Below are 22,943 nucleotides of genomic sequence, written 5' to 3' on the forward strand. Positions count from 1 at the left end.
ATCCAGGACCCCTCAAATTCCCCCCAAAACCCCCCAAATCCGCCCAAAATCCTCCTTGAACCCGTCAAATCCCCCCTAAACCCCCCAAATCCCCCCTCCCCAGACCCCTCCCCCCTGTGCCGGGAGTTTTGGGGTCCCCACGAGGCCCTCCCATATCCCCCAAATCCCCCCAGGACCCCCCAAACCCCCCAAATCCCCCCCAGACCCCCAAGTCCCCCTAAACCACCCCAATTTCACTCCCAAACCCCCCCAATCCCTCCCAAATCCCCCCAAAATCCCCCCAAATCCCCCCCAAGCACCCCCAAATCCCCCCTAAATCCCCCCCAAATCCCCCCAAAATCCCCCCAAATGCCCCCCAAATCCCCCCCAAATCCCCCCCAAATCCCCCGAATCCCCCAAATCCCCCCAAATCCCCCCAAAATCCCCCTTAACCCCCCCAAATCCCCCCTAAACCCCCCAAAATCCCCCCAAATCCCCCTCAAATCCCCCCCAAATCCCCCCAAATCCCCCAAATCCCCCCAAATCCCTCCCATATCCCCCCAAAATCCCCCTAAACCCCCCCAAATCCCCCCTCCCCAGACCCCCCCCCCTGTGCCGGGAGTTTTGGGGTCCCCACGAGGCCGGGTGGTACCGGGGGGACCCCCGGGGGGGTCTCCAACGACTCCAGACCCCCGGGGAGGGGACCCCCAAAAACTGGCTGCGGAGGGCGGCGACGGTGAGGGGGGGATTTGGGGGGGATTTGGGGGGGTTGGGGGGATTTAAAGGGGATTTGGGGGGGATTTTGGGGGGGTTTGGGGGGGGATTTGAGGGGAGTTGGAGGGATTTCAGGGGGGATTTGGGGGGAAATTGGGGAGGTTTGGGGGGGATTGGGAGGGGATTTGGGGTGGATTTGGGGGGATTTGGGGAGGTTTAGGGGGGATTTGGGGGGAAATTGGGGGGTTTGGGAGGATTTGGAGGGGTTTTGGGGGAATTTGGGGGGGCAGTTGGGGGGGTTTGAGGGGATTTGGGGAGATTTGATGGGATTTTGGGGGGTTTGAGGAATTTAGGGGGAATTTGGGGGGGGATTCGGGGGGAGTTGGGGGGGATTGGGGGGATTTAAAGGGGATTTTGGGGGGTTGGGGGGGAGTTGGGGCATTTGGGGGGGTTTGAGGGGGTTTGGGGGGATTTTGGGGGGATTTGAGGGGGTTGGAGGAGATTTGGGGGGGTTGGGGGGGTTTGAGTGGGAGTTTTGGGGGATTTTGGGGGAGTTGAGGGGGTTTGGGGGGGATTTGGGGGGAATTTGTGGGAGTAAAGGGGGGATTTGGGGGGGATTTTGGGGGGTTTGGAGGGATTTGGGGGGATTTGGGGGCTTTAGGGGGCTTTGGGGGATTTGGGGGGGGGTTGAGGGGGATTTTGGGGGAGTGTAAGGGGGGATTTGGGGGAAAATTGGGGGGATTTGGGAGGATTTTGGGGGGATCTTGGGAGGATCTTGGGGGGGGGTTGAGGGGGATTTGAGGGAATTTGGGGGGTATTTGGGGGAGTTTGGGGTGATTTGGGGGGGGTTGCTGGAGATTTTGGGGGGGTTGGGGGCGATTTGAGGGGGATTTGGGGGGAAATTGGGGGGGTTTAGGCGGGATTTGGGGTTTTTTTGGGGGGTTCCGAAGTGAGTTTGTTGGGGTATTTTAGGGAGGTTTTGGGGGTCCTGGCTGCATTTTTGGGGTATTTTGGGGTATTTTGGTGTTGGTTTGGAGGTTTTTTGGGGGATCCCGGGTGAGTTTTTGGGGTATTTTGGTTGGTTTTTTGGGAGTCCTGAATCAGTTTCTGGGGTATTTTGGTGGTATTTTGGGAATCTCGAGTGAGGTTTTGGGGTATTTTTGGGGTGTTTTGGAGTCCCGAGTGAGTTTCGGGGGTGTTTTGGGGGATCCTGAGTGAGTTTTTGGGGGTCCCGGCTGCATTTTTGGGGTATTTGAGGGGGTTTTTGGGGTGTTTTTAGGGGGGGGGTTGGGTTATTTTTGGGCTATTTTGGGGTGTTTTGGGGGTCCCGGGTGAGTTTTTGGAGTGTTTTGGGCTATTTTGGGGTGGTTTTGGGCTATTTTGGGGTGGTTTTGGGGTATTTTGGGGCTATTTTGGGGGTCCCTGACCCCCCTTTCCCCCCCCCCAGCGGGTGCTGCTCCCCCAGGGCTTCCCCGACAGCGTCAGCCCCGACTACGCCCAGTACCAGCTGTGGGACGGGCTGCAGGTACTGGGGGGGACTGGAGGGACTGGGAGGGACTGGGAGGGGGATTGGGGGGGACTGGGATGGACTGGGAGGGACTGGGAGGGACTGGGAGGGGATTGGGAGGGACTGGGAGGGACTGGGAGGGACTGGGGAGGGACTGGGAGGGGGATTGGGAGGGACTGGGAGGGACTGGGATGGGAGTGGGAGGGACTGGGGGGGACTGGGAGGGACTGGGTTATACTGGGAGGGGACTGGGAGGGATTGGGAGGGACTGGGAGGGACTGGGAGGGGATTGGGAGGGACTGGGAGGGACTGGGAGGGGACTGGGAGGGACTGGGAGGGGATTGGGGGGCACTGGGAGGGACTGGGAGATACTGGGAGGGGATTGGGAGGGACTGGGAGGGACTGGGAGGGGATTGGGAGGGACTGGGAGGGACTGGGAGGGGACTGGGGGGGACTGGGAGGGACTGGGAGGGACTGGGAGGGGATTGGGAGGGACTGGGAGGGACTGGGGAGGGGATTTGAGGGAACTAGGAGGGACTGGGAGGGACTGGGAGGGGATTGGGGGGGCACTGGGAGGGACTGGGAAATACTGGGAGGGGATTGGGAGGGACTGGGAAGGACTGGGAGGGACTGGGAGAGACTGGGAGAGACTGTGAGGGACTGAGAGGGGATTGGGAGGGACTGGGAGGGACTGGGGGGGGACTGGGATGGACTGGGAGCACTGGGAGGGACTGGGAGGGACTGGGAGGGGACTGGGAGGGACTGGGGGGGACTGGGAGGGACTGGGTTATACTGGAAGGGACTGGGAGGGGACTGGTCTATACTGGTCTGTACTGCTCTATGCTGGTCTATACTGGTCCGTACTGGTCCATACTGGTCCATACTGGTCCATATTACTTCATACTGTTCTATACTGGTTTATACTGGTCTGTACTGGTCCGTACTGGCTTATACTGGTCCATACTGGTCTGTACTGGGCAGGCCCTGTGCAGCAGCCTGGCGGGCTCTGTAATCTCTAACTGGTCCATACTGGTCCATATTGATCTATACTGGTCTATACTGGTCTGTACTGGTCCATATTGGTCTATACTGGTTTATAGTGGTCTATACTGGTTTGTACTGGTCCGTACTGGTCCATACTGGTCTGTACTGGGCAGGCCCTGTGCAGCAGCCTGGCAGGCTCTGTAGTCTCTAACTGGTCCGTACTGGTCCATACTGGTCCATATTGATCTATACTGGTCCATACTGCTCTATATTGGTCCATACTGGTTTATACTGGTCTGTAGTGGTCCGTACTGGTTCATACTGGTCCGTACTGGTCTGTACTGGTTAGGCCCTGTGCAGCAGCCTGGCGGGCTCTGTAATCTCTAACTGGTCCATACTGGTCCATATTGATCTATACTGGTCTATACTGGTTTATACTTGTCTATACTGGTTTATACTGGTTTATACTGGTTTATACTGGTCCATACTGGTCCATACTGGTCCGTACTGGTCTGTACTGGTTAGGCCCTGTGCAGCAGCCTGGCGACTCTGTAGTCTCTAACTGGTCCATATTGATCTATACTGGTCTATACTGGTTTATACTGGTCTGTACTGGTTTATAGTGGTTCATACTGGTCCATACTGGTTTATACTGGTCCGTACTGGTCTGTCCTGGTTAGGCCCTGTGCAGCAGCCTGGCGGGCTCTCCAGTCTCTAACTGGTCCATCCTGGTCCATATTGCTCTATATCACTCTATACTGGTCTATACTGGTTTATACTGGTCTATACTGGTTTATACTGGTCTGTCCTGGTTAGGCCCTGTGCAGCAGCCTGGCGGGCTCGCTCTCCACCCGGGCCGTGCTCCAGGCCGTGGGGCGTCGGCGACGGCACCGCCACCGTCACCGGGGCCACCCTCACCTGGGTGCTCAGGGGTGGGTCGGCCCAAAAACCCCCCTTTTCACCCCAAAATCCTGATTTTTCACCCCAAAAACCCCCCTTTTCACTCCAAAAACCCCCCTTTGCACCCCAAAATCCTGATTTTTCACCCCAAAAACCCCCCTTTGCACCCCAAAAACCCCCCTTTTCGCCCCAAAACCCCCCTTTGCACCCCAAAATCCTGATTTTTCACCCCAAAAACCCCCCTTTGCGCCCCAAATACCCCCCTTTGCACCCCAAAATCCCTCCTCGGGCCCCAAAATCCTGATTTTTCACCCCGAAATCCCGATTTTTCACCCAAAAAATCCCAATTTTTCACCCCAAAATCCCAATTTTTCACCCCAAAATCTGGGGGTTTCACCCCAAAATCCTGGTTTTTCACCCCAAAATCCTCATTTTCCACTCCAAAATCCGGGTTTTTCACCCCAAAATCCTGTTTTTTCACCCCAAAATCCTGATTTTTCGCCCCAAAACCCCCCCTTTTCACCCCAAAATCCCTCCTCGGACCCCAAAATCCTGATTTTTCATCCCAAAATCCCTCCTCGGGCCCCAAAATCCTGATTTTTCACCCCAAAATCCTGATTTTTCACCTCAAAAACTCTCCTTGTACCCCAAAATCCCGGTTTTTCACCCCAAAAACCCTCCTTTGCACCCCAAAAACCCTCCCTGGACCCCAAAAACCCCCTTTTCAACCCAAAACCCCCCCTTTGCGCCCCAAAACCCCCCCTTTGCACCCCAAAAACCCTCCTTTGCACCCCAAAATCCCTCCTTTTCACCCCAAAACCCCTCCTCGGGCCCCAAAATCCTGATTTTTCACCCCAAAAACCCTCCCCGGACCCCAAAATCCGGGTTTTTCACCCCAAAAACCCTCCGCAGATCCCAAAAATCCTGATTTTTCACCCCAAAATCCTTATTTTTCACCCCAAAAACCCTCCCTGTACCCCAAAATCCTGATTTTTCACCCCGAAATCCTGGTTTTCACCCCAAAAATCCCAGGTTTTCCCCCCCTAAAATGCCCCAGTTTGACCCTAAAATCCCCCAATTCTGCCCCAAAATCCCCCAGTTTGACCCCAAAATCCCTCAGTTTGATCCCTAAAATATTCCTCAGACCCCAAAATGCCCCAGTTTGACCCCAAAATCCCCCAGTTTCACCTAAAATACTTCTCAGACCCCAAAATCCCTCAGTTTGACCCCAAAATCCTCCTCAGACTCCAAAATCCCCCAGTTTGACCCCAAAATCCTGTTTTTGACCCCAAATCCCCCAGTTTGACCCCAAAATTCAGATTTTGACTCAAAATCCTGGTTTTGACCCCAAAATCCTTCTCAGACCCCAAAATCCCCCAGTTTGACCCAAAATCCCCGAATTTTACCTCAAAACTTCCTCAGACCCCAAAATCCCCCAGTTTGCCCCCAAAGTCCTTCTCAGCCCCCAAAATCCCCCAGTTAGACCCCAAAATTCAGATTTTAACCCAAAATCCCCCAGTTTGACCCCAAAATTCCTCAGTTTGACCCCAAAATCCCGATTTTGACCCAAAATTGTCGTTTTTCCCCCCAAAACCCCCCCAGACGGCGTCGGGATCGTCACCAGGATCGGCTTCGTGTGGCTGCAGGGGTGAGGCACTGGGACATACTGGGAGCACTGGGAGCCCTTACTGGTCTGTACTGGGAGTTACTGGTCTGTACTGGGAGCACTGGGAGCCCTTACTGGTTCATACTGGTTCTTACTGGTCCTTACTGGGACTTACTGGGAGCACTGGGAGCCCTTACTGGTCCTTACTGGTCCGTACAGGGAGCACTGGGAGCTCTTACTGGGACTTACTGGGAGCACTGGGAGCCCTTACTGGGACTTACTGGGAGTTACTGGTCCATACTGGGAGCACTGGGAGCCCGCACTGGTTCATATTGGGAGTTACTGGTCTGTACTGGGAGCACTGGGAGCCCTTACTGGTTCATACTGGGAGTTACTGGTCCATACTGGGAGCACTGGGAGCCCTTACTGGGTCATACTGGGAGTTACTGGTCCATACTGGGAGCACTGGGAGCCCGCACTGGTTCATATTGGGAGTTACTGGTCTGTACTGGGAGCACTGGGAACCCTTACTGGTCCTTACTGGGACTTACTGGTCCATACTGGGAGCACTGGGAGCCATTACTGGTCCTTACTGGGAGTTACTGGTCCCTACTGGGAGCACTGGGAGGCCTTACTGGTCCTTACTGGTCCATACTGGGAGCACTGGGAGCCCTTACTGGTTCATACTGGGAGTTACTGGTCTGCACTGGGAGCACTGGGAGCCCTTACTGGGACTTACTGGTCCATACTGGGAGCGCTGGGAGCCCTTACTGGTCTATACTGGGAGTTACTGGTCTATATTGGGAGCACTGGGAGCCCTTACTGGTCCTTACTGGGAGTTACTGGTCCATACTGGGAGCACTGGGAGCCCTTACTGGTCCTTACTGGGAGTTACTGGTCCATACTGGGAGCACTGGGAGGCCTTACTGGTTCATACTGGGAGTTACTGGTCTATATTGGGAGCACTGGGAGCCCGCACTGGGACTTACTGGGAGTTACTGGTCTGCACTGGGAGCACTGGGAGCCCTTACTGGTTCATACTGGGAGTTACTGGTCTGCACTGGGAGCCCTTACTGGGACTTACTGGGACTTACTGGGAGCACTGGGAGCACTGGGAGCCCTTACTGGTCCATACTGGGAGTTACTGGTCTGCACTGGGAGCCCTTACTGGGAGTTACTGGTCCATACTGGGAGCACTGGGAGCACTGGGAGCCCTTACTGGTCCTTACTGGTCCTTACTGGGACTTACTGGTCTATACTGGTCCGTACTGGTCCATACTGGTCTGTACTGGTCCGTACTGGTCCGTACTGGTCCATACTGGTCTGTACTGGTCCTTACTGGTCCATACTGGTCCATACTGGTCCATACTGGTCCGTACTGGTCCTTACTGGTCCATACTGGTCCTTACTGGTCCGTACTGGTCCTTACTGGTCCGTACTGGTTTCCCCCCCCAGGAGCCGCCTGGACTGTGAGGCCAAACAGTGGCGGTGAGGCCACGCCCCCTCCTCCACAAGCCACGCCCACTCCCCTGTCACTTCCGGGATCAGACCACACCCTCTCCTCCATAAGCCCCGCCCACTTCCCTTGTCATATCTGGGATCAGGCCACGCCCCCTCCTCCATAAGCCCCACCCACTCCCCCTGCCACTTCTGAGATCAGGCCACGCCCCCTTCTCCATTAGCCACGCCCACTCCCTTACCACTTCTGGAATCAGGCCACGCCCCCTCCTCCATAAGCCACGCCCACTTTCCCTGCCATATCCGGGATCAGACCACACCCCTCCTCCATAAGCCCCGCCCACTTCCCCTACCATAGGTGTTATCAGACCACGCCCCCTCCTCCATAAGCCCCGCCCACTTGCACTGTCAATTCTGGAATCAGACCACACCCCCTCCTTCATAAGCCCTGCCCACTTCCACTGCCATCTCTGGAATCAGGCCACACCCCTCCTCCATAAGCCCCACCCACTCCCCCTGCCCATTCCGGGATCAGGCCACGTCCCCTCCTCCATAAACCACGCCCACTTTCCCTGCCATAAATGGGAGTCAGGCCACGCCTCCTCCTCCATAAGCCCCGCCCACTTTCCCTGACATACGTGGGAACAAGCCACGCCCCCTTCTCCATAAGCCCCACCCACTTCCCCTGCCACTTCCGGAATCAGGCCACGCCCCCTCCTCCATAAGCCCATTTCTTAAGCCCCGCCCCCTCCCTTCCTATATATATCCAAGCTCCGCCCCCTGGGCGCCATGTCTGGTCTGGCCCGGCCCCCTGGGCGCCATATTGGGTGAGACCCCGCCCCCCGGGCACCATATTGGGTGAGACCCCGCCCCCCGGGCGCCATATTGGGTGAGACCCCGCCCCCCGGGCACCATATTGGGTGAGACCCCGCCCCCCGGGCGCCATATTGGATGAGGCCCCGCCCCCCGGGCGCCATATTGGGTGCGGCCCCGCCCCCCCAGGCTGGCGGCCGACCTGCTCAATGACCTCGCCCTGACCCTGGAGCTCCTGGCACCCCATTGGCTGAGCGCTGGCCCCGCCCTCCTGGCGCTGGCGGCGTCGGCCAAGGTAACTGGGAGGGACTGGGAGGGACTGGGAGGGGATTGGGAGGGACTGGGAGGGACTGGGTTATACTAGGAGGGGACTGGGAGGGACTGGGAGGGGTTTGGGAGGGAACTGGGAGGGACTGGGAGGGGACTGGGTTATACTGGGAGGCAGTGGGAGAGACTGGGAGGGGACTGGGAGGGACTGGGAGGGGACTGGGAGGGACTGGGAGGGGACTGGGAGGGGATTGGGGGGGACTGGGTTATACTGGGAGAGGATTGGGAGGGACTGGGAGGGACTGGGAGGGGATTGGGAAGGAACTGGGAGGGACTGGGAGGAAACTGGGAGGGACTGGGAGGGGATTGGGAGGGACTGGGAGGGACTGGGAGGGGAGTGGGAGGGACTGGGTTATACTGGGAGGGACTGGGAGGAACTGGGAGGGACTGGGAGGGGAGTGGGAGGGACTGGGTTATACTGGGAGGGACTGGGTTATACTGGGAGGAAACTGGGAGGGACTGGGTTATACTGGGAGGGACTGGGATGGGTTCAGAGGTCATACTGGTTTATACTGGTCTCTACTGGTTTATATTGTTTATATCGGTCTATACTGGTTTATACTGGTCTATACTGGATTACACTGCTTAATACTCGTTTGTATTATCCATACCGGTTTATACTGGTTTATACTGGTCTATACTGGTTTATACTGGGTTATACTGGTTTATAGTAATCTATACTGGTTTATACCAGTTTATACTGGTCTATACTGGTTTATGTTATTCATACTGGTTTATATTGGTCTACGGTGTCCATAGTGGCTTATACTGGTCTCTACTGGTTTATACTGGTTTATACTGGTCTATACTGGTTTACACTGGTTTATACTGGTTCATACTGGTTTATACTGGTCTATACTGGTCTATACTGGTGCATTCCCAGTGGGCAACACCGGGGTGATACTGGGAGGCACTGGGGGGGTGCAAAGGCACGATACTGGTTTATACTGGTCTGTACTGGTTTATACTGGTTTATAGTGGTTCATACTGGTTTATACTGGTTTGTACTGGTGGCAGTGCGTGGTGGGCGTGGCCGGCGGGGCCACCCGGGCGGCTCTGGCCGTTCACCAGGCCCGGAGGGACAACGTGGCCGACGTGGCCGCCAAGGACGCCAGTCAGGTACTGGTTTGGACTGGGAGGGACTGGGAGGGGACTGGGAGGGACTGGGAGGGACTGGGGGGGGATTGGGAGGGACTGGGAGGGGAGTGGGAGGGACTGGGAGGGACTGGGAGGGACTGGGAGGGAACTGGGAGGGACTGGGAGGGACTGGGAGGGGCTGGTTGGTGTTACTGGTTTGTACTGGTCTATACTGGTCTGTACTGGTTTGTACTGGTCCATATTGGTCTGTACTGGTCTGTACTGGTCTGTACTGGTTTGTACTGGTCCACGTGCATTCATACTGGCCATGTTGTTCTGTGCTGGTCCATACTGGTTTATACTGGTCCATACTGGTTTATACTGGTCCGTACTGGTCTGTACTGGTCTGTACTTGTCCATACTGGTCCATAGTGGTCCGTACTGGTCCATACTGGACTGTACTGGTCCATAGTGGTTTATACTGGTCTGTACTGGTCCATGCTGGTCCTTACTGGTCCATACTGGTCCATAGTGCTCCTTACTGGTCCATACTGGTCCATACTGGTCTGTACTGGTCCTTACTGGTCCATACTGGTCCTTACTGGTCCGTACTGCTCCATACTGGTCCTTACTGGTCCGTACTTGTCCTTACTGGTCCATACTGGTCCATACTGCTCTGTACTGGTCCATACTGGTCCTTACTGGTCTGTACTGGTCCTTACTGGTCCGTACTGGTCCGTACTGGTCCTTACTGGTCCTTACTGGTCCGTACTGGTTCATACTGGTCCGTACTGGTCTGTACTGGTCCATACTGGTCCTTACTGGTCCATACTGGTCCGTACTGGTCTGTACTGGTCCATACTGGTCCTTACTGGTCCGTACTGGTCTGTACTGGGCAGGAGACGCTGGTGAACGGGGCGGGGCTTCTGCTGTCGCTGCTGCTGCTCCCCCTGCTGGACGGGAGGCCCTGGTGAGAGGGGGCGTGGCCTGTGGAGGGGGCGTGGCCTGGGGAAAGGGGAGGGGCCTGGAGAAAAAGGGGTGGGGCCTGGAGAAGGGGTGGAGCTTTGGGAAGGGGCGGGACCTGGGAAAAAGGGGTGAGGGCTGGGAAAGGGGCGGGGCCGGAACGAGTGGGCGGGGCTTTCTCTGGAGAGTGGGCGTGGCCTCAGGGCTCCTCCAGGTGAGTGGGCGTGGCCTCCTGGGCTCCATCCAGGTGAGTTTTGGGGCTTCTCAGGTGAGGTGGGCGTGGCTTCTCTGGGGTGTTCGAGCAGGTGGGCGTGGCTTGTCAGGTGTGGGCGTGGCCTAAGTCGTCTCAGGCGAGTGGGCGTGGCCTCCTGAGCTCGTCCAGGTGAGTTTTGGGGCCTCTCAGGTGAGGTGGGCGTGGCTTTTAGAGGGCGTTTGGGGCGGTGGGCGTGGCTTAAGTGGCATGGGCGGGTCTCAGGTGAGTGGGCGGGGCCTGTGGGCTCGTCCAGGTGAGTGGGCGTGGCCTCCTGACCTCATCCAGATGAGTTTTGGGGCCTCCCAGGTGAGGTGGGCGTGGCTTCAATGGGGTTTTTGGGGCGGTGGGCGGGGCTTAGCAGGCGTGGGCGTGTCTCAGGTGAGTGGGCGTGGCCTGTGGGCTTATCCAGGTGAGTGGGCGTGGCCTCCTGACCCCCTCCAGGTGAGTTTTGGGGCCTCCCAGGTGAGTTTTGGGGCCTCTCAGGTGAGGTGGGCGTGTTTTTTAGGGGGCGTTCAAGCAGGTGGGCGTGGCTTAGCAGGTGTGGGCGTGGCCTAAGTCATCCCAGGCGAGTGGGCGTGGCCTCCTGACCCCCTCCAGGTGAGTTCTAGACCCTCTCCGGTGAGGTGGGCGTGGCTTTTAGGGGCGTTTTCACCCCGGGGGCGGGGTTTACCCTGACTGGGCGTGGCCTAAGCAGGCGTGGCCTGAGTGGGCGTGGCCTGAGTGGGCGTGTCCCCCCCCCCCAGGCTCACCTGGGCCGTCCTGGCGCTGCTCCTGGGCACCCACCTGGGCGCCAACCTGGGCGCCGTCGCCGCCCTCACCCTGCCCACCCTCAACAGGCCCCGCCTCCGCCTCGCCATTGGCTGGGCCCTCCGGGGGGGCGGGGCTGAAAGCCGCCAGAGGGGCGTGGCTTTCCGGGGGAGCGGGGTCACCCTGGAGGTGCCACGCCCCGAGCAGGTGAACCCCCGGGAGCCCCTCCTGCCAGGTGAGGGGGGGTTTTGGGGGGGGTCAATTTGGGGGATTTGGGGGCGTTTTGGGGTCATTTGGGGGGATTTGGGGTAATTTGGGGTAATGTGAGCAATTTGGGGGCATTTTGGGTAAATTTGGGGCATTTTGTGGAATTTTGGGGAATTTGGGAGGATTTGGGGTCATTTTGGGGCAATTTGGGGCAATTTGGGGTCATTTTGGGGTCATTTTGGGTAATTTGGGATAATTTCAGGGTATTTTGTTAATTTGGGGTATTTTGGGCAATTTTGGGCAATTTTAGGCCATTTTCGGGTGTTTGGGGTAGTTTTGGGTATTTGTGGTAATTTTGGGGCATTTTGGGTAATTTGAGGTCATCTGGGATCGTTTTGGGGTCATTTTGGGATCATTGGGGTAATTTTGGGTCATTTTGGGATCATTTGGGGTGTTTTGGGTAATGTGGGGAAATTTTGAGCCATTTTGGGGTAATTTTGGGGTGTTTTGGGTCATTTGGGGTCATTTGGCGGCATTTGGGGAAATTTTGGGTCATTTGGGGTAATTTGGGGGTATTTTGGGTAATTCGGCGTATTTTGGGTAATTTGGGGGTAATTTGGGTAATTTAAGGTCATTTTGGGTCATTTTAGGGTTATTTCGGGTAATTTTGGGTAATTTTGAGGTATTTCTGCTAATTTGGGGTATTTGGGGTAGTTTTGGGTAATTTGGGGTTATTTTGGGGTAATTTGGGGTATTTTGGGTCATTTTGGGTCATTTTGATTCATTTTGGGTCATTTTGGCGTCGTTTTGGGGTCATTTGTGTAGTTTGGGGTAATTTTGGGGCATTTTGGCTAACTTGGGGTATTTGGGGTACTTTTGGGTCATTTTGGGTCATTTTGGGGTCATTTGGGGGTCATTTGGGGTATTTTGGGTAATTTGGGGGTATTTTGGAGAATTTTGGGTCATTCAGGGTATTTTGGGTAATTTGGGTTCATTTTGGGGGCTTTTTGGGGTAATCTGAGGTATTTTGGGGGTAATTTGGGTAATTTGGGGTCATTTTGGGGAATTTTGGGTCATTTCGGGTCATTTGGGGTATTTTGGGTGATTTTGGATAATTTTGGGGCATTTGGGGTAATTTGGGGTATTTTGGGAAATTTGGGGTAATTTGGGGGTATTTTGGGTCATTTTGGGTATTTTGGGGGCATTTTGGGTAATTTGGGGTATTTTCGATAATTTGGGATATTTTGGGTCATTTGGGGGTATTTTGGGGTATTTTGGCTAATTTGGGGTAATTTTGGGTCATTTTGGGTAATTTGGGGGTATTTGGGATATTTTGGGGTATTTCAGGTAATTTTGGGCACTTTGGGGTAATTTTGGGGCATTTTGGGTAATTTGGGTCATTCGGGGTCATTTTGGGGTCATTTGAGGTATTTTGGGTGATTTTGGGGTCATTTGGGGTAATTTTGGGTAATTTGGGGTCATTTTGCTAATTTGGGTACTTTGGGTTATTTTGGGGCCATTTGGTGGCATTTTGGGGTCATTTTGGGTTAATTCGTGGCCATTTTGGGTAATTTGGGGTCATTTGGGGGTAATTTTGGGTATTTGGGGTCATTTGGGGTCATTTTGGTTCGTTTTGGGGTCATTTGGGGTGTTTTTAGGGTGATTTTGGGGTGATTTTGGGTGATTTTGGGGTGATTTTGGGTGCCCTGTCCCCTCCCCAGGGTTCAGCACCCGCCTCCACCTTCACCTGGGAGCCCCCCTGGAGCAGCTCGTCACCAGGTGAGCCAAAATTCGGGAATTCCGGGAATTTTGGGACATTTGGGGGGAATTTGGGAGGAATTTGGGACCTTTTGTGTCAGTTTTGGGTCGTTTCGTGTCATTTTTGCATCATTTTTAAGTCCTTTTTTGCTGTTTTTGGCCATTTTATGTCATTTTTTTGTCATTTTTATGTCGTTTTGTGTCATTTTGTGTCATCTTGTGTCATTTTTGAGTCTTTTTTGTCTCGTTTTATGTCATTTTTGTGTCACTTCTTGCCATTTCTCGTTTTTCTCCTTTTTTCTCCTTTTTCCTCATTTTGCTCGTTTTTGTCATTTTTCTAATTTTTTCTCATTTTTCCTCATTTTTTCTCCTTTTTTCTCCCTTTTTTGCTTTTTTCTCATTTTTCCCATTTTCCCTCATTTTTCTCATTCTTTCTCCTTTTTCCTCATTTTTTCTCATTATTCCTCATTTTTCTTATTTTTTCTCTTTTTCCTTATTCTTCCCGTTTTTTGTTACTTTTTCTCCTTTTTTCTCCTTTTTTCTTCTTTTTTTTCTCCTTTTTTCTCATTTTTCTCATGTTTTCTGATTTTCCCTCATTTTTTCTCATTTTTTTTTCATTTTTCCTAATTTTTCTCATTCTTCCTCATTTTTCTCATTTTTCTCCTTTTTTCATCTTTTTTTCTCCTTTTCCACATTTTTTTCTTATTTTTCTTCTTTTTTCTCATTTTTTGTCATTTTTCTCCTTTTTCTAATTTTTTCTCATTTTTCCTCCTTTTCCCTCATTTTTTCTCTTTTTTCCTAATTTTTTCTCATTTTTTTCTCATTTTTTTTCTCATTTTTTCTCCTTTTTTCCTCCTTTTTCCCCCTTTTTTCCCCCTTTTTTCATCATTTTTCCTCCTTTTTTTCTCCTTTTTTTCTCATTTTTTCCTCATTTTTCCCCCTTTTTTCCCCCTTTTTCCTCATTTTTCCCATTTTTCCCCCATTTTCCCCAGCGAGGCCGAGTTCCAGAAGGCCCTGGAATGTGGCAGCCCCGATTACGTCATCGTGCTCCGCCCCTCCCGAGGTGGGGCTGGGGGCGGGGCCACAAATTTGGGGGGCTGGGGGGTCCTGGGGACCTTCAAGGACCCAAATTCTGGGGTCTAGGGGGTCCTGGTGACCTTCAAGGACCCAAATTTGGGGGTTGGGGGGTCCAGGTGACCTTCAAGGACCCAAATTTGGGGGTCTGGGGGGTCCAAGTGACCTTCAAGGACCCAAATTTGGGGGTCTGGGGGGTCCAGGTGACCTTCAAGGACCCAAATTTGGGGGTCTGGGGGGTCCAGGTGACCTTCAAGGACCCAAATTTGGGGGTCTGAGGGGTCCAGGTGACCTTCAAGGACCCAAATTTGGGGGTCTGGGGGGTCCAGGTGACCTTCAAGGACCCAAATTTGGGGGTCTCAGGTGTGTTTGGACCTTCAAGGACCCAAATTTGGGGGTCTCAGGTATTTGGGGTCCCAAATTTGGGGGTTGGGGGGTCCTGGTGACCTTCAAGGACCCAAATTTGGGGGTCTGGGGGGTCCAGGGGACCTTCCAGGACCCAAATTTGGGGGTCTCAGGTCCTTGGAGACCCAAATTTTGGGGTTTTCGGGGTCCAGGTGACCTCAAAACCCCCCAAATTTTCCTCTCCCACCCCCCTAAACCCCCCCAAATTTTGGGGTGCCCCCCCCAGGTGCCCCCCCCCTTTACCTTTTGCCCCTCCCCCCGCAGGCTGGGTGGGGGTGGGGCTGCGCCGGGGGTGCCCCCCCGAGACCCCCCTGATTTCGGGGGCCCAGGCCCTGCTGCTCGAGGAGCTTTTGGGGCCCGACCTGGACCCCCGGACCCCCCTGGGGGGGCTCCTGGGACCCCTCCAGAGGCGGCTGAGAGGATGTCGTGAGAGACCCCCAAAAAATTTGGGGGGGTTTGGGGGGGGGTTTGGGGGGATTTGGGGGGATTTGGGGGGATTTGGGGGGGATTTGAGGGGGTTGGGGGGAATTTGGGGGGGGATTGGGGGGGATTTGAGGGGGGTTTAAGGGGGATTTGGGGGGGATTGGGGGGGATTTGGGGGGATTTGGCGGGATTTGAGGGGTTTGGGGGGGATTTTGGGGGGATTTGGGGGGAATTGGGGAGGTTTGGGGGGATTTGGGGGGAATTGGGGGGGATTGGGGGGGATTTGGGGGGAGTTGGGGGGGATTTGAGGGGAACTGGGGGGGATTTCGGGGGGATTTTGGGAGGTTTGGGGGGATTTGGGGGGAATTGGGGGGGAGTTGGGGGGGATTTGGGGGGGTTCGGGGGGATTTGAGGGGATTTGGGAGGGGGGTTGGGGGGATTTGGGGGGATCTGGGGGGGATTTGAGGGGGATTTACGGGGCTTTGGGGGGGGTTTGAGGGGGGTTGGGGGGGATTTGGGGGGATTTGGGGGGGAGTTGGGGGGGATTTGAGGGGGTTGGGGGGGATCTGTGGGGGGGATTGGAGGGGATTTGGGGGGGGTTTGGGGGGAGTTGGGGGGGATTTGGGGGGGATTTGGGGGGAATTTGGGGGGATTTGGGGGGGTTTGAGGGGGTTTGGGGGGGTTTGGGGGGATTTGAGGGGGTTTAGGGGGGATTTGGGGGGATTTGAGGGGGGTTTGGGGGGGTTGGGGGGTTTTGAGGGAGGTTTTGGGGGGATTTGGGGGGGAGTTGGTGGGGCCAGGGTGGGATTTGGGGGGGATTTGGGGGGATTGAGGGGGATTTGGAGGGATTTGGGGGAAATTGGGGAGGTTTGGGACGATTTGGGAGGTTTGGGGGGATTTTGGGGGGGTCCTGGGGGGGATTTGGGGAGGATTTGGGGGGGATTTGGGAGGATTGGGGGGGATTTGAGGGGGATTTGGGGGGAGTTTAGGGGGTTTTAGGGGGATTTGGGAGGGTTTGGGGGAGTTGGGGGGTTTTAAAGGGGATTTGAAGGGATTGGGGGGGATTGGGGGGGATTTGGGGGAGTTTGGGGGGATTTGAGGGGATTTTGGGGGGATTTGGGGGGATTTGAGGGGGTTCGGTGGAATTTGGGGGGCTTGAGGGGGGGTTTGGAGGGTGTTGGGGGGGATTTGGGGGTTTCGGGGGCTTTGGAGGGTCCCTGAGGGGATTTGGGGTCAATTTAAGGGATTTGGGGTCAATTTTGGGACTTTTGGGGTTTATTTTGGGGTTGAGTTCAGGGTTTCTTTGGGGTCATTTTTGGGGTCAGTTTTGGGGCTTTTGGGGTGGATTTTGGGGCCGATTTTGGGGTCAATTTAAGGGATTTGGGGTCAGTTTGGGGTGGATTTTGGGGTTGATTTTGGGGTCAATTTTGGGGATTTTTGGGGTTGATTTTGGGGTTGATTTTGGGGTCAATTTAAGGGATTTGGGGTCAATTTTGGGCTGATTTTGGGGCCGATTTTGGAGTCGATTTTGGGGCTTTTGGGGTCAGTTTGGGGTTGGTTTGGGGGGGTTTTTGGGGTTGGTTTTGGGGTCGATTTTGGGGCTTTTGGGGTGGATTTTGGGGCCGATTTTGGGGTCAATTTAAGGGATTTTGGGTCAGTTTGGGGTGGATTTTGGGGTTGATTTTGGGGTCAGTTTTGGGGCTTTTGGGGTGGGTTTCGGGGCCGATTTTGGGGTTGATTTTGAGTGGATTTTGGGGTCAATTTTGGGGATTTTTGGGGTTGATTTTGGGGTCAATTGAAGGGATTTTGGGGGCAGTTTGGGGTGGATTTTGGGCTTGATTTTGGGGTCAATTTAAGGGATTTTGGGGTCAATTTTGGGCTGATTTTGGGGTTGATTTTGGGGTCAGTTTTGGGGCTTTTTGGGGCGGATTTCGGGGCCGATTTTGGGGTCGATTTGGGGGCTTTTGGGATTATTTTGGGGTTTATTTTGGGGTTGACTTCGGGGGTTCTTTGGGGTCAGTTTTGGGGTCCTTGGGGTCAACTTTGGGGTCAGTTTTGGGGATTTTGGGGTGGATTTTGGGGGTGATTTTGGGGTCAATTAAAGGGATTTGGGGTCAATTTTGGGCTGATTTTGGGGCCGATTTTGGGGTCGATTTTGGGGCTTTTGGGTTTATTTTGGGTTGATTTGGGGGTTGATTTATGGGGTTCTTTGGGGTCCTTGGGGTCAATTTTGGGGTCAGTTTTGGGGCTTTTGGGGTGGATTTCGGGGCCGATTTTGGGGTTGATTTTGAGTGGAATTTGGGGTCAATTTTGGGGACTTTTGGGGTGGATTTCGGGGCCGATTTTGGGGTCAATTTTGGGGATTTTGGGTTGGATTTTGGGGCCGATTTTGGGGCCGATTTTGGGGTCAATTTAAGGGATTTTGGGGTCAGTTTGGGGTGGATTTTGGGGTTGATTTTGGGGTCAATGTAAGGGATTTTGGGGTCAGTTTGGGGTTGATTTTGGGGCCGATTTTGGGGTCGATTTGGGGGCTTTTGGGATTATTTTGGGGTTAATTTTGGGGTTGACTTGGGGGGTTCTTTGGGGTCAATTTTGGGGTCCTTGGGGTCAATTTTGGGGTCAGTTTTGGGGCTTTTGGGGTGGATTTTGGGGTTGATTTTGGGGTCAATTTAAGGGATTTTGGGGTCAGTTTGGGGTGGATTTTGGGATTGATTTTGGGGTCAATTTTGGGGCTTTTGGGGTGGATTTTGGAGTTGATTTTGGGGTCAATTTAAGGGATTTTGGGGTCAGTTTGAGGTGGATTTTGGGGTTGATTTGGGGGTCAATTTAAGGGATTTTGGGGTCAGTTTGGGGTTGATTTTGGGGTTGATTTTGGGGTCAATTTAAGGGATTTGGGGTGAGTTTGGGGTGGATTTTGGGGTGACCCCCCTTGTCCCCCCCAGCCCCCGGTTCCGTCCCCTGGGGGGTCCTGGCCGAGACCACCCGGCTGTGGCAGCGCCTCGGGCCCGCCCTCCTGCAGGGTAATTACCACTAATTACCCCTTAATTACCCTCAATAATACCTTAATTACTCGGCCCCGCCCTCCTGCAGGGTAATTACCTCTAATTACCCCTTAATTACCCTCAATAATACCTTAATTACTCCACCCCGTCCTTCTGCCGGGTAATTACCTCTAATTACCCCTTAATTACCCCTAATTAGCCCCTAATTAGCCTCAATAATACCTTAATTACTCGGCCCCGCCCTCCTACAGGGTAATTACCACTAATTACTCCTTAATTACCCTCAATAATACCTTAATTACTCGGCCCCGCCCTCCTGCAGGGTAATTACCTCTAATTACCCCTTAATTACCCTCAATAATACCTTAATTACTCCACCCCGTCCTTCTGCCGGGTAATTACCTCTAATTACCCCTTAATTACCCCTAATTAGCCCCTAATTAGCCTCAATAATACCTTAATTTCTCGGCCCCGCCCTCCTGCAGGGAAATTACCACTAATTACCCCTTAATTACCCTCAATAATACCTTAATTACTCGGCCCCGCTCTCCTGCAAGGTAATTACCTCTAATTACCCCTTAATTATCCCCTAATTACCCCCAATAACTCCCTAATTACTCAACCCCGCCCTCCTGCAGGGTAATTACCACTAATTACCCCTTAATTACCCCTTAATCACCCCCAATAACTCCCTAATTACTCGGACCCGCTCTCCTGCAAGGTAATTACCACTAATTACCCCTTAATTACCCCTAATTACCCCTTAATTACCCCCAAAATGCCCTAATTACCCCTTAATTAGCCCCAAAAATGCTCTAATTACTCTCAATAGTTCCCTAATTACTCGACCCCGTCCTCCTGCAGGGTAATTACCTCTAATAACCCCCTAATTACCCCCAATAACCCCCTAATAACCACTAATAACCCTCTAATTACTCTCAGTAACCCCCTAATTACCCCCAATAACCCCCTAATTACCCCCCAATAACCCCTTAATAACCCTTAATTAACCCCTAATTACCCCAATAACCCCCTAAATACCCCGATACCCTTCTGATTACCCCTAATAACCCCTAAAAACCCCTTTAATTATCCCTAATTAGCGCTAATTAACGCTAACGACGCCGATGTCGCTTGGCGCCCCCTGCAGGCCTGGCGGCGGCGGGCTGGGACACTCAGCGCCCCCTGCTGGCCCCGGACGAGTGGCGGCTCCAGTGGGCGGGGCCAGCGCCGGGAGGGGGCGTGGCCAAGCCGTGACCCCGCCCCCTCCCTCCTCCGAGCCCCGCCCACCCCCCCCGACAAGGAGAGACCGAATAAAAACGACCCCAAAAAAAGCCCCGATTTGGGGTTTTCGTTGCCAAAAACGTGAAGTTTTGGGGCGGGAGGGATTTTGGGGGGAATTGGGGGGGTTTGGGGCCATTTTGGGGGGATTTGGGGCCATTTTGGTCTCATTTTTGACCTTATTTTGGGGGATTTTGGGGGCCATTTTGGGCTCATTTTTGGGCTCGTTTTGGGGGGATTTGGGGCCATTTTGGGGTCATTTTTGGGCTTGTTTTGGGGTAATTTGGGGCCATTTGGGGGGATTTTGGGACCATTTGGGGTAATTTGGGGCCATTTTGGGGGGATTTGGGGCCATTTTGGTCTCATTTTTGGCCTTATTTTGGGGGATTTTGGGGCCATTTTGGGCTCATTTTTGGGCTCGTTTTGGGGGAATTTGGGGCCATTTTGGGCTCGTTTTGGGGGATTTTGGGACCATTTTGGGCTCATTTTTTGGGGTCATTTTGGGGGGATTTGGGGTCATTTTGGGCTCAGTTTGGGGGGATTTGGGGCCATTTAGGGCTCATTTTTTGGATCATTTTGGGGGGATTTGGGGCCATTTTGGGGCCATTTAAGGGGATTTGGGGAGTTTGGGGAAAATTTGGGGGGGGGTTGGGGTCATTTGGGGGTAATTTGGGGGCGATTTTGGGGGGATTTGGGGCCATTTTGGGCTCATTTTTGGGGTAATTTTGGGGTAATTTGGGGCCATTTTGGGCTCATTTTGGGGCCATTTTGGGCTCATTTTTGGGCTCATTTTTGGGGGGATTTGGGGCCATTTTGGGCTCATTTTTGGGTTATTTGGGGCCATTTTTGGGCTCATTTTTGGGCTCATTTTGGGGTATTTTGGGGCCATTTTGGGCTCATCTTTGGCCTTATTTTGGGGGATTTTGGGCCGTTTTGGGTTCATTTTTGGGCTCATTTTGGGGGGATTTGGGGCCATTTTGGGGGATTTTGGGGCCATTTTGGGCTCATTTTTTGGGCTCGTTTTGGGGGGATTTGGGGCCATTTTGGGGGATTTTGGGGCCATTTTGGGGTCATTTTTGGGCTCATTTCGGGGTATTTTGGGGCCATTTTGGGCTCATTTTTGGGCTCATTTTTGGGTAATTTGGGGCCATTTCGGGCTCGTTTTTGGGCTCGTTTTGGGGGGAATTTGGGGCCATTTTGGTGGGATTTGGGGTAATTTGGGGCCATTTTGGGGGATTTGGGGGAAATTGGGAGGGTTTGGAGAGGAAATTTGGGGCATTTTAGGATCATTTTGGGCTCATTTCGCCTCATTTTCGGGTATTTTTGGGCCGTTTTCACCCGTTTTAGGGTCTTTTGGACTTGTTTTTTTTTCCGGAAGTGGGCGTGTCTTTATTGAGGGGGGGCGTGTCTTTATTGAGGGGGCGTGTCTTTCTTGGGGTGGGCGTGGCCTCAGGCGAAGTACCCCCAGAGGAAGGCGGCCACGCCCATCAGGATCAGGGCGTTGACGTCGACCACGCGGCCCCACAGGGGGTCCTCGGGAGGGGGCGTGGCCACGGCCTCGGCCACGCCCCCTCCGCCCGTCGCCGGCTCCGCCCCCTGCGCCGCAGGCTCCGCCTCCACGTCTGGAAATTTGGGGGGGGAAGGGGAAAGGGGGAGGGGTCGGGAGGCCGAAATTGGGAGACGCCCCAAAAATTGGGAGCCCCGAAATTGGGACCCCCAAAATTGGGACTCTCCCAAAAATTGGGACCCCCAAAAATTGGGATCCCAGAAATTGGGACCCTCCCCAAAAATTGGGGACCACCCCAAAAATTGGGATCCCAGAAATTGGGACTCTCCCAAAAATTGGGAGCCCAAAAATTGGGACCCACCCAAAAATTGGGATCCACCCCAAAAATTGGGACCCACCCTAAAAATTGGGACCACCCAAAAATTGGGACCCACCCAAAAATTGGGACACACACCCAAAAATTGGGACCCCCTCCCAAAATTTGGGACACACCCTAAAAATTGGGACACACCCTAAAAATTGGGACCACCCTAAAAATTGGGACCACCCTAAAAATTGGGACCCTCCCAAAAATGTGGGACCTCAAAAACTGTAACCCCAAAAATTGGGACCCCCCCATGACTGGGACCCCAAAATTGGGACCCCCCTAAAAATTTGGGCTCCCTCGAAAATTGGGACCCCCCAAAATCGGGACCCCAAAATTGGGACCCCCCCAAAGTGGGACCCCCTGACCCCTTAAACCCCCAAAATTGGGGTCCCCAAGATCACCTGGACCCCCCAAACCCCCAAAATTTGGACCCCTCAACCCCTGAGACTCCTCAAAATTTGGGGTCCCCCCTTACCCTGGAGCTGGACCCCCCCAAAACCCCAAATTTGGGACCCCCCGACCTCTTAAACCCCCAAATTTGGGACCCCCGAGGTCACCTGGACCCCCCAAACCCCCAAATTTGGACCCCTGGACCCCCCAAACCCCCAAATTTGGGGTCACCTGGACCCCCAAACCCCCCAAATTTGGATCCCTCAACCCCTGAGACCCCCCAAAATTTGGGGTCCCCCCTCCCCCTGGAGCTGGACCCCCCAGAACCCCCCAAATTTGGGAACCACGAGGTCACCTGGACCCCCCAAACCCCCAAATTTGGGTCACCTGGACCCCTGAGACCCCCCAAAATTTGGGGTCCCCCCTCCCCCTGGAGCTGGACCCCCCCAAAACCCCCAAATTTGGGATCCCCCGACCCCCCAAATCCCCAAATTTGGGACATCTGGACCCCCAAACCCCCAAATTTGGACCCCTGGACCCCCAAACCCCCAAATTTGGGTCACCTGGACCCCCAAACCCCCCAAATTCGGACCCCTGGACCCCTGAGACCCCCCAAATTTGGGGTCCCCCCTCACCCTGCAGTTGGACCCCCCCGTTTTTGGGGGCGTCCAGGTCGATCCGGGGCTCCCGACTGTGCCGGAGGCTGAAAACCAACCGGTGCAGCTGCAAAAGACCCCCCCAAAAATCGTCTGGGACCCCCCAAAAATCGTCTGGGGGGGTCAAAAATTATCTGGGACCCCCCCAAAAATCACCGGGGACCCCCCAAAATCATCGGGGACCCCCCAAAAATCACCGGGGACCCCCCAAAAATCGTCTGGGGGGGTCAAAAGTCGTCTGGGACCCCCCAAAAATCACCGGGGACCCCGTAAAAATCGTCTGGGACCCCCCCAAAAATCGTCTGGGACCCCCCGAAAATCACCTAGGGAGGGTCAAAATACACCTGGGGGGCCCAAAAAATCACCTGGGGGGGCCCAAAAATGAGCTGGGAGGGTCAAAAATTATCTGGGACCCCCCCAAAAAATCACCTGGGAGGGGTCAAAAAATAACCGGGGACCCCCCCAAAATCAGCTGGGACCCCCCCAAAAAATCACCGGGGGGGCTCAAAATACAGCTGGGACCCCCCAAACCCCCTCAAATTCCC

The 22,943-nt window shown here is 54.1% G+C and overlaps 2 protein-coding genes across 2 annotated transcripts; one reads left to right on the top strand and one right to left on the bottom strand.

Annotated features, from left to right (window-relative positions):
* Positions 1-579: 579 nt before the first annotated feature.
* LOC127466072 (RUS family member 1-like) lies at positions 580-19,487 on the top strand (the record flags this gene model as incomplete). Its single annotated transcript, XM_051776677.1, is given in 15 exon segments — positions 580-715; positions 2,141-2,218; positions 4,001-4,057; positions 4,059-4,116; positions 5,687-5,732; positions 7,146-7,178; positions 8,151-8,256; positions 9,306-9,407; positions 10,265-10,335; positions 11,325-11,563; positions 13,257-13,314; positions 14,286-14,356; positions 15,037-15,198; positions 18,138-18,215; positions 19,348-19,487. Coding segments are annotated over 15 exon segments (1,402 nt in total), but the record flags the coding sequence as incomplete, so codon positions are not given.
* A 1,379-nt stretch (positions 19,488-20,866) lies between these two features.
* On the bottom strand, positions 20,867-22,491 carry LOC127466071 (sodium/glucose cotransporter 2-like; the record flags this gene model as incomplete). Its single annotated transcript, XM_051776676.1, has 2 exons — positions 20,867-21,100; positions 22,378-22,491. Coding segments are annotated over 2 exons (287 nt in total), but the record flags the coding sequence as incomplete, so codon positions are not given.
* Between the last annotated feature and the right edge of the window lie 452 nt (positions 22,492-22,943).

Source organism: Manacus candei, unplaced genomic scaffold, assembly GCF_025592945.1.
Source record: "Manacus candei isolate 608988 ecotype Guabito, Panama unplaced genomic scaffold, ASM2559294v1 h1tg000587l, whole genome shotgun sequence".
In the NCBI taxonomy this organism is placed as follows: Eukaryota; Metazoa; Chordata; class Aves; order Passeriformes; family Pipridae; genus Manacus; species Manacus candei.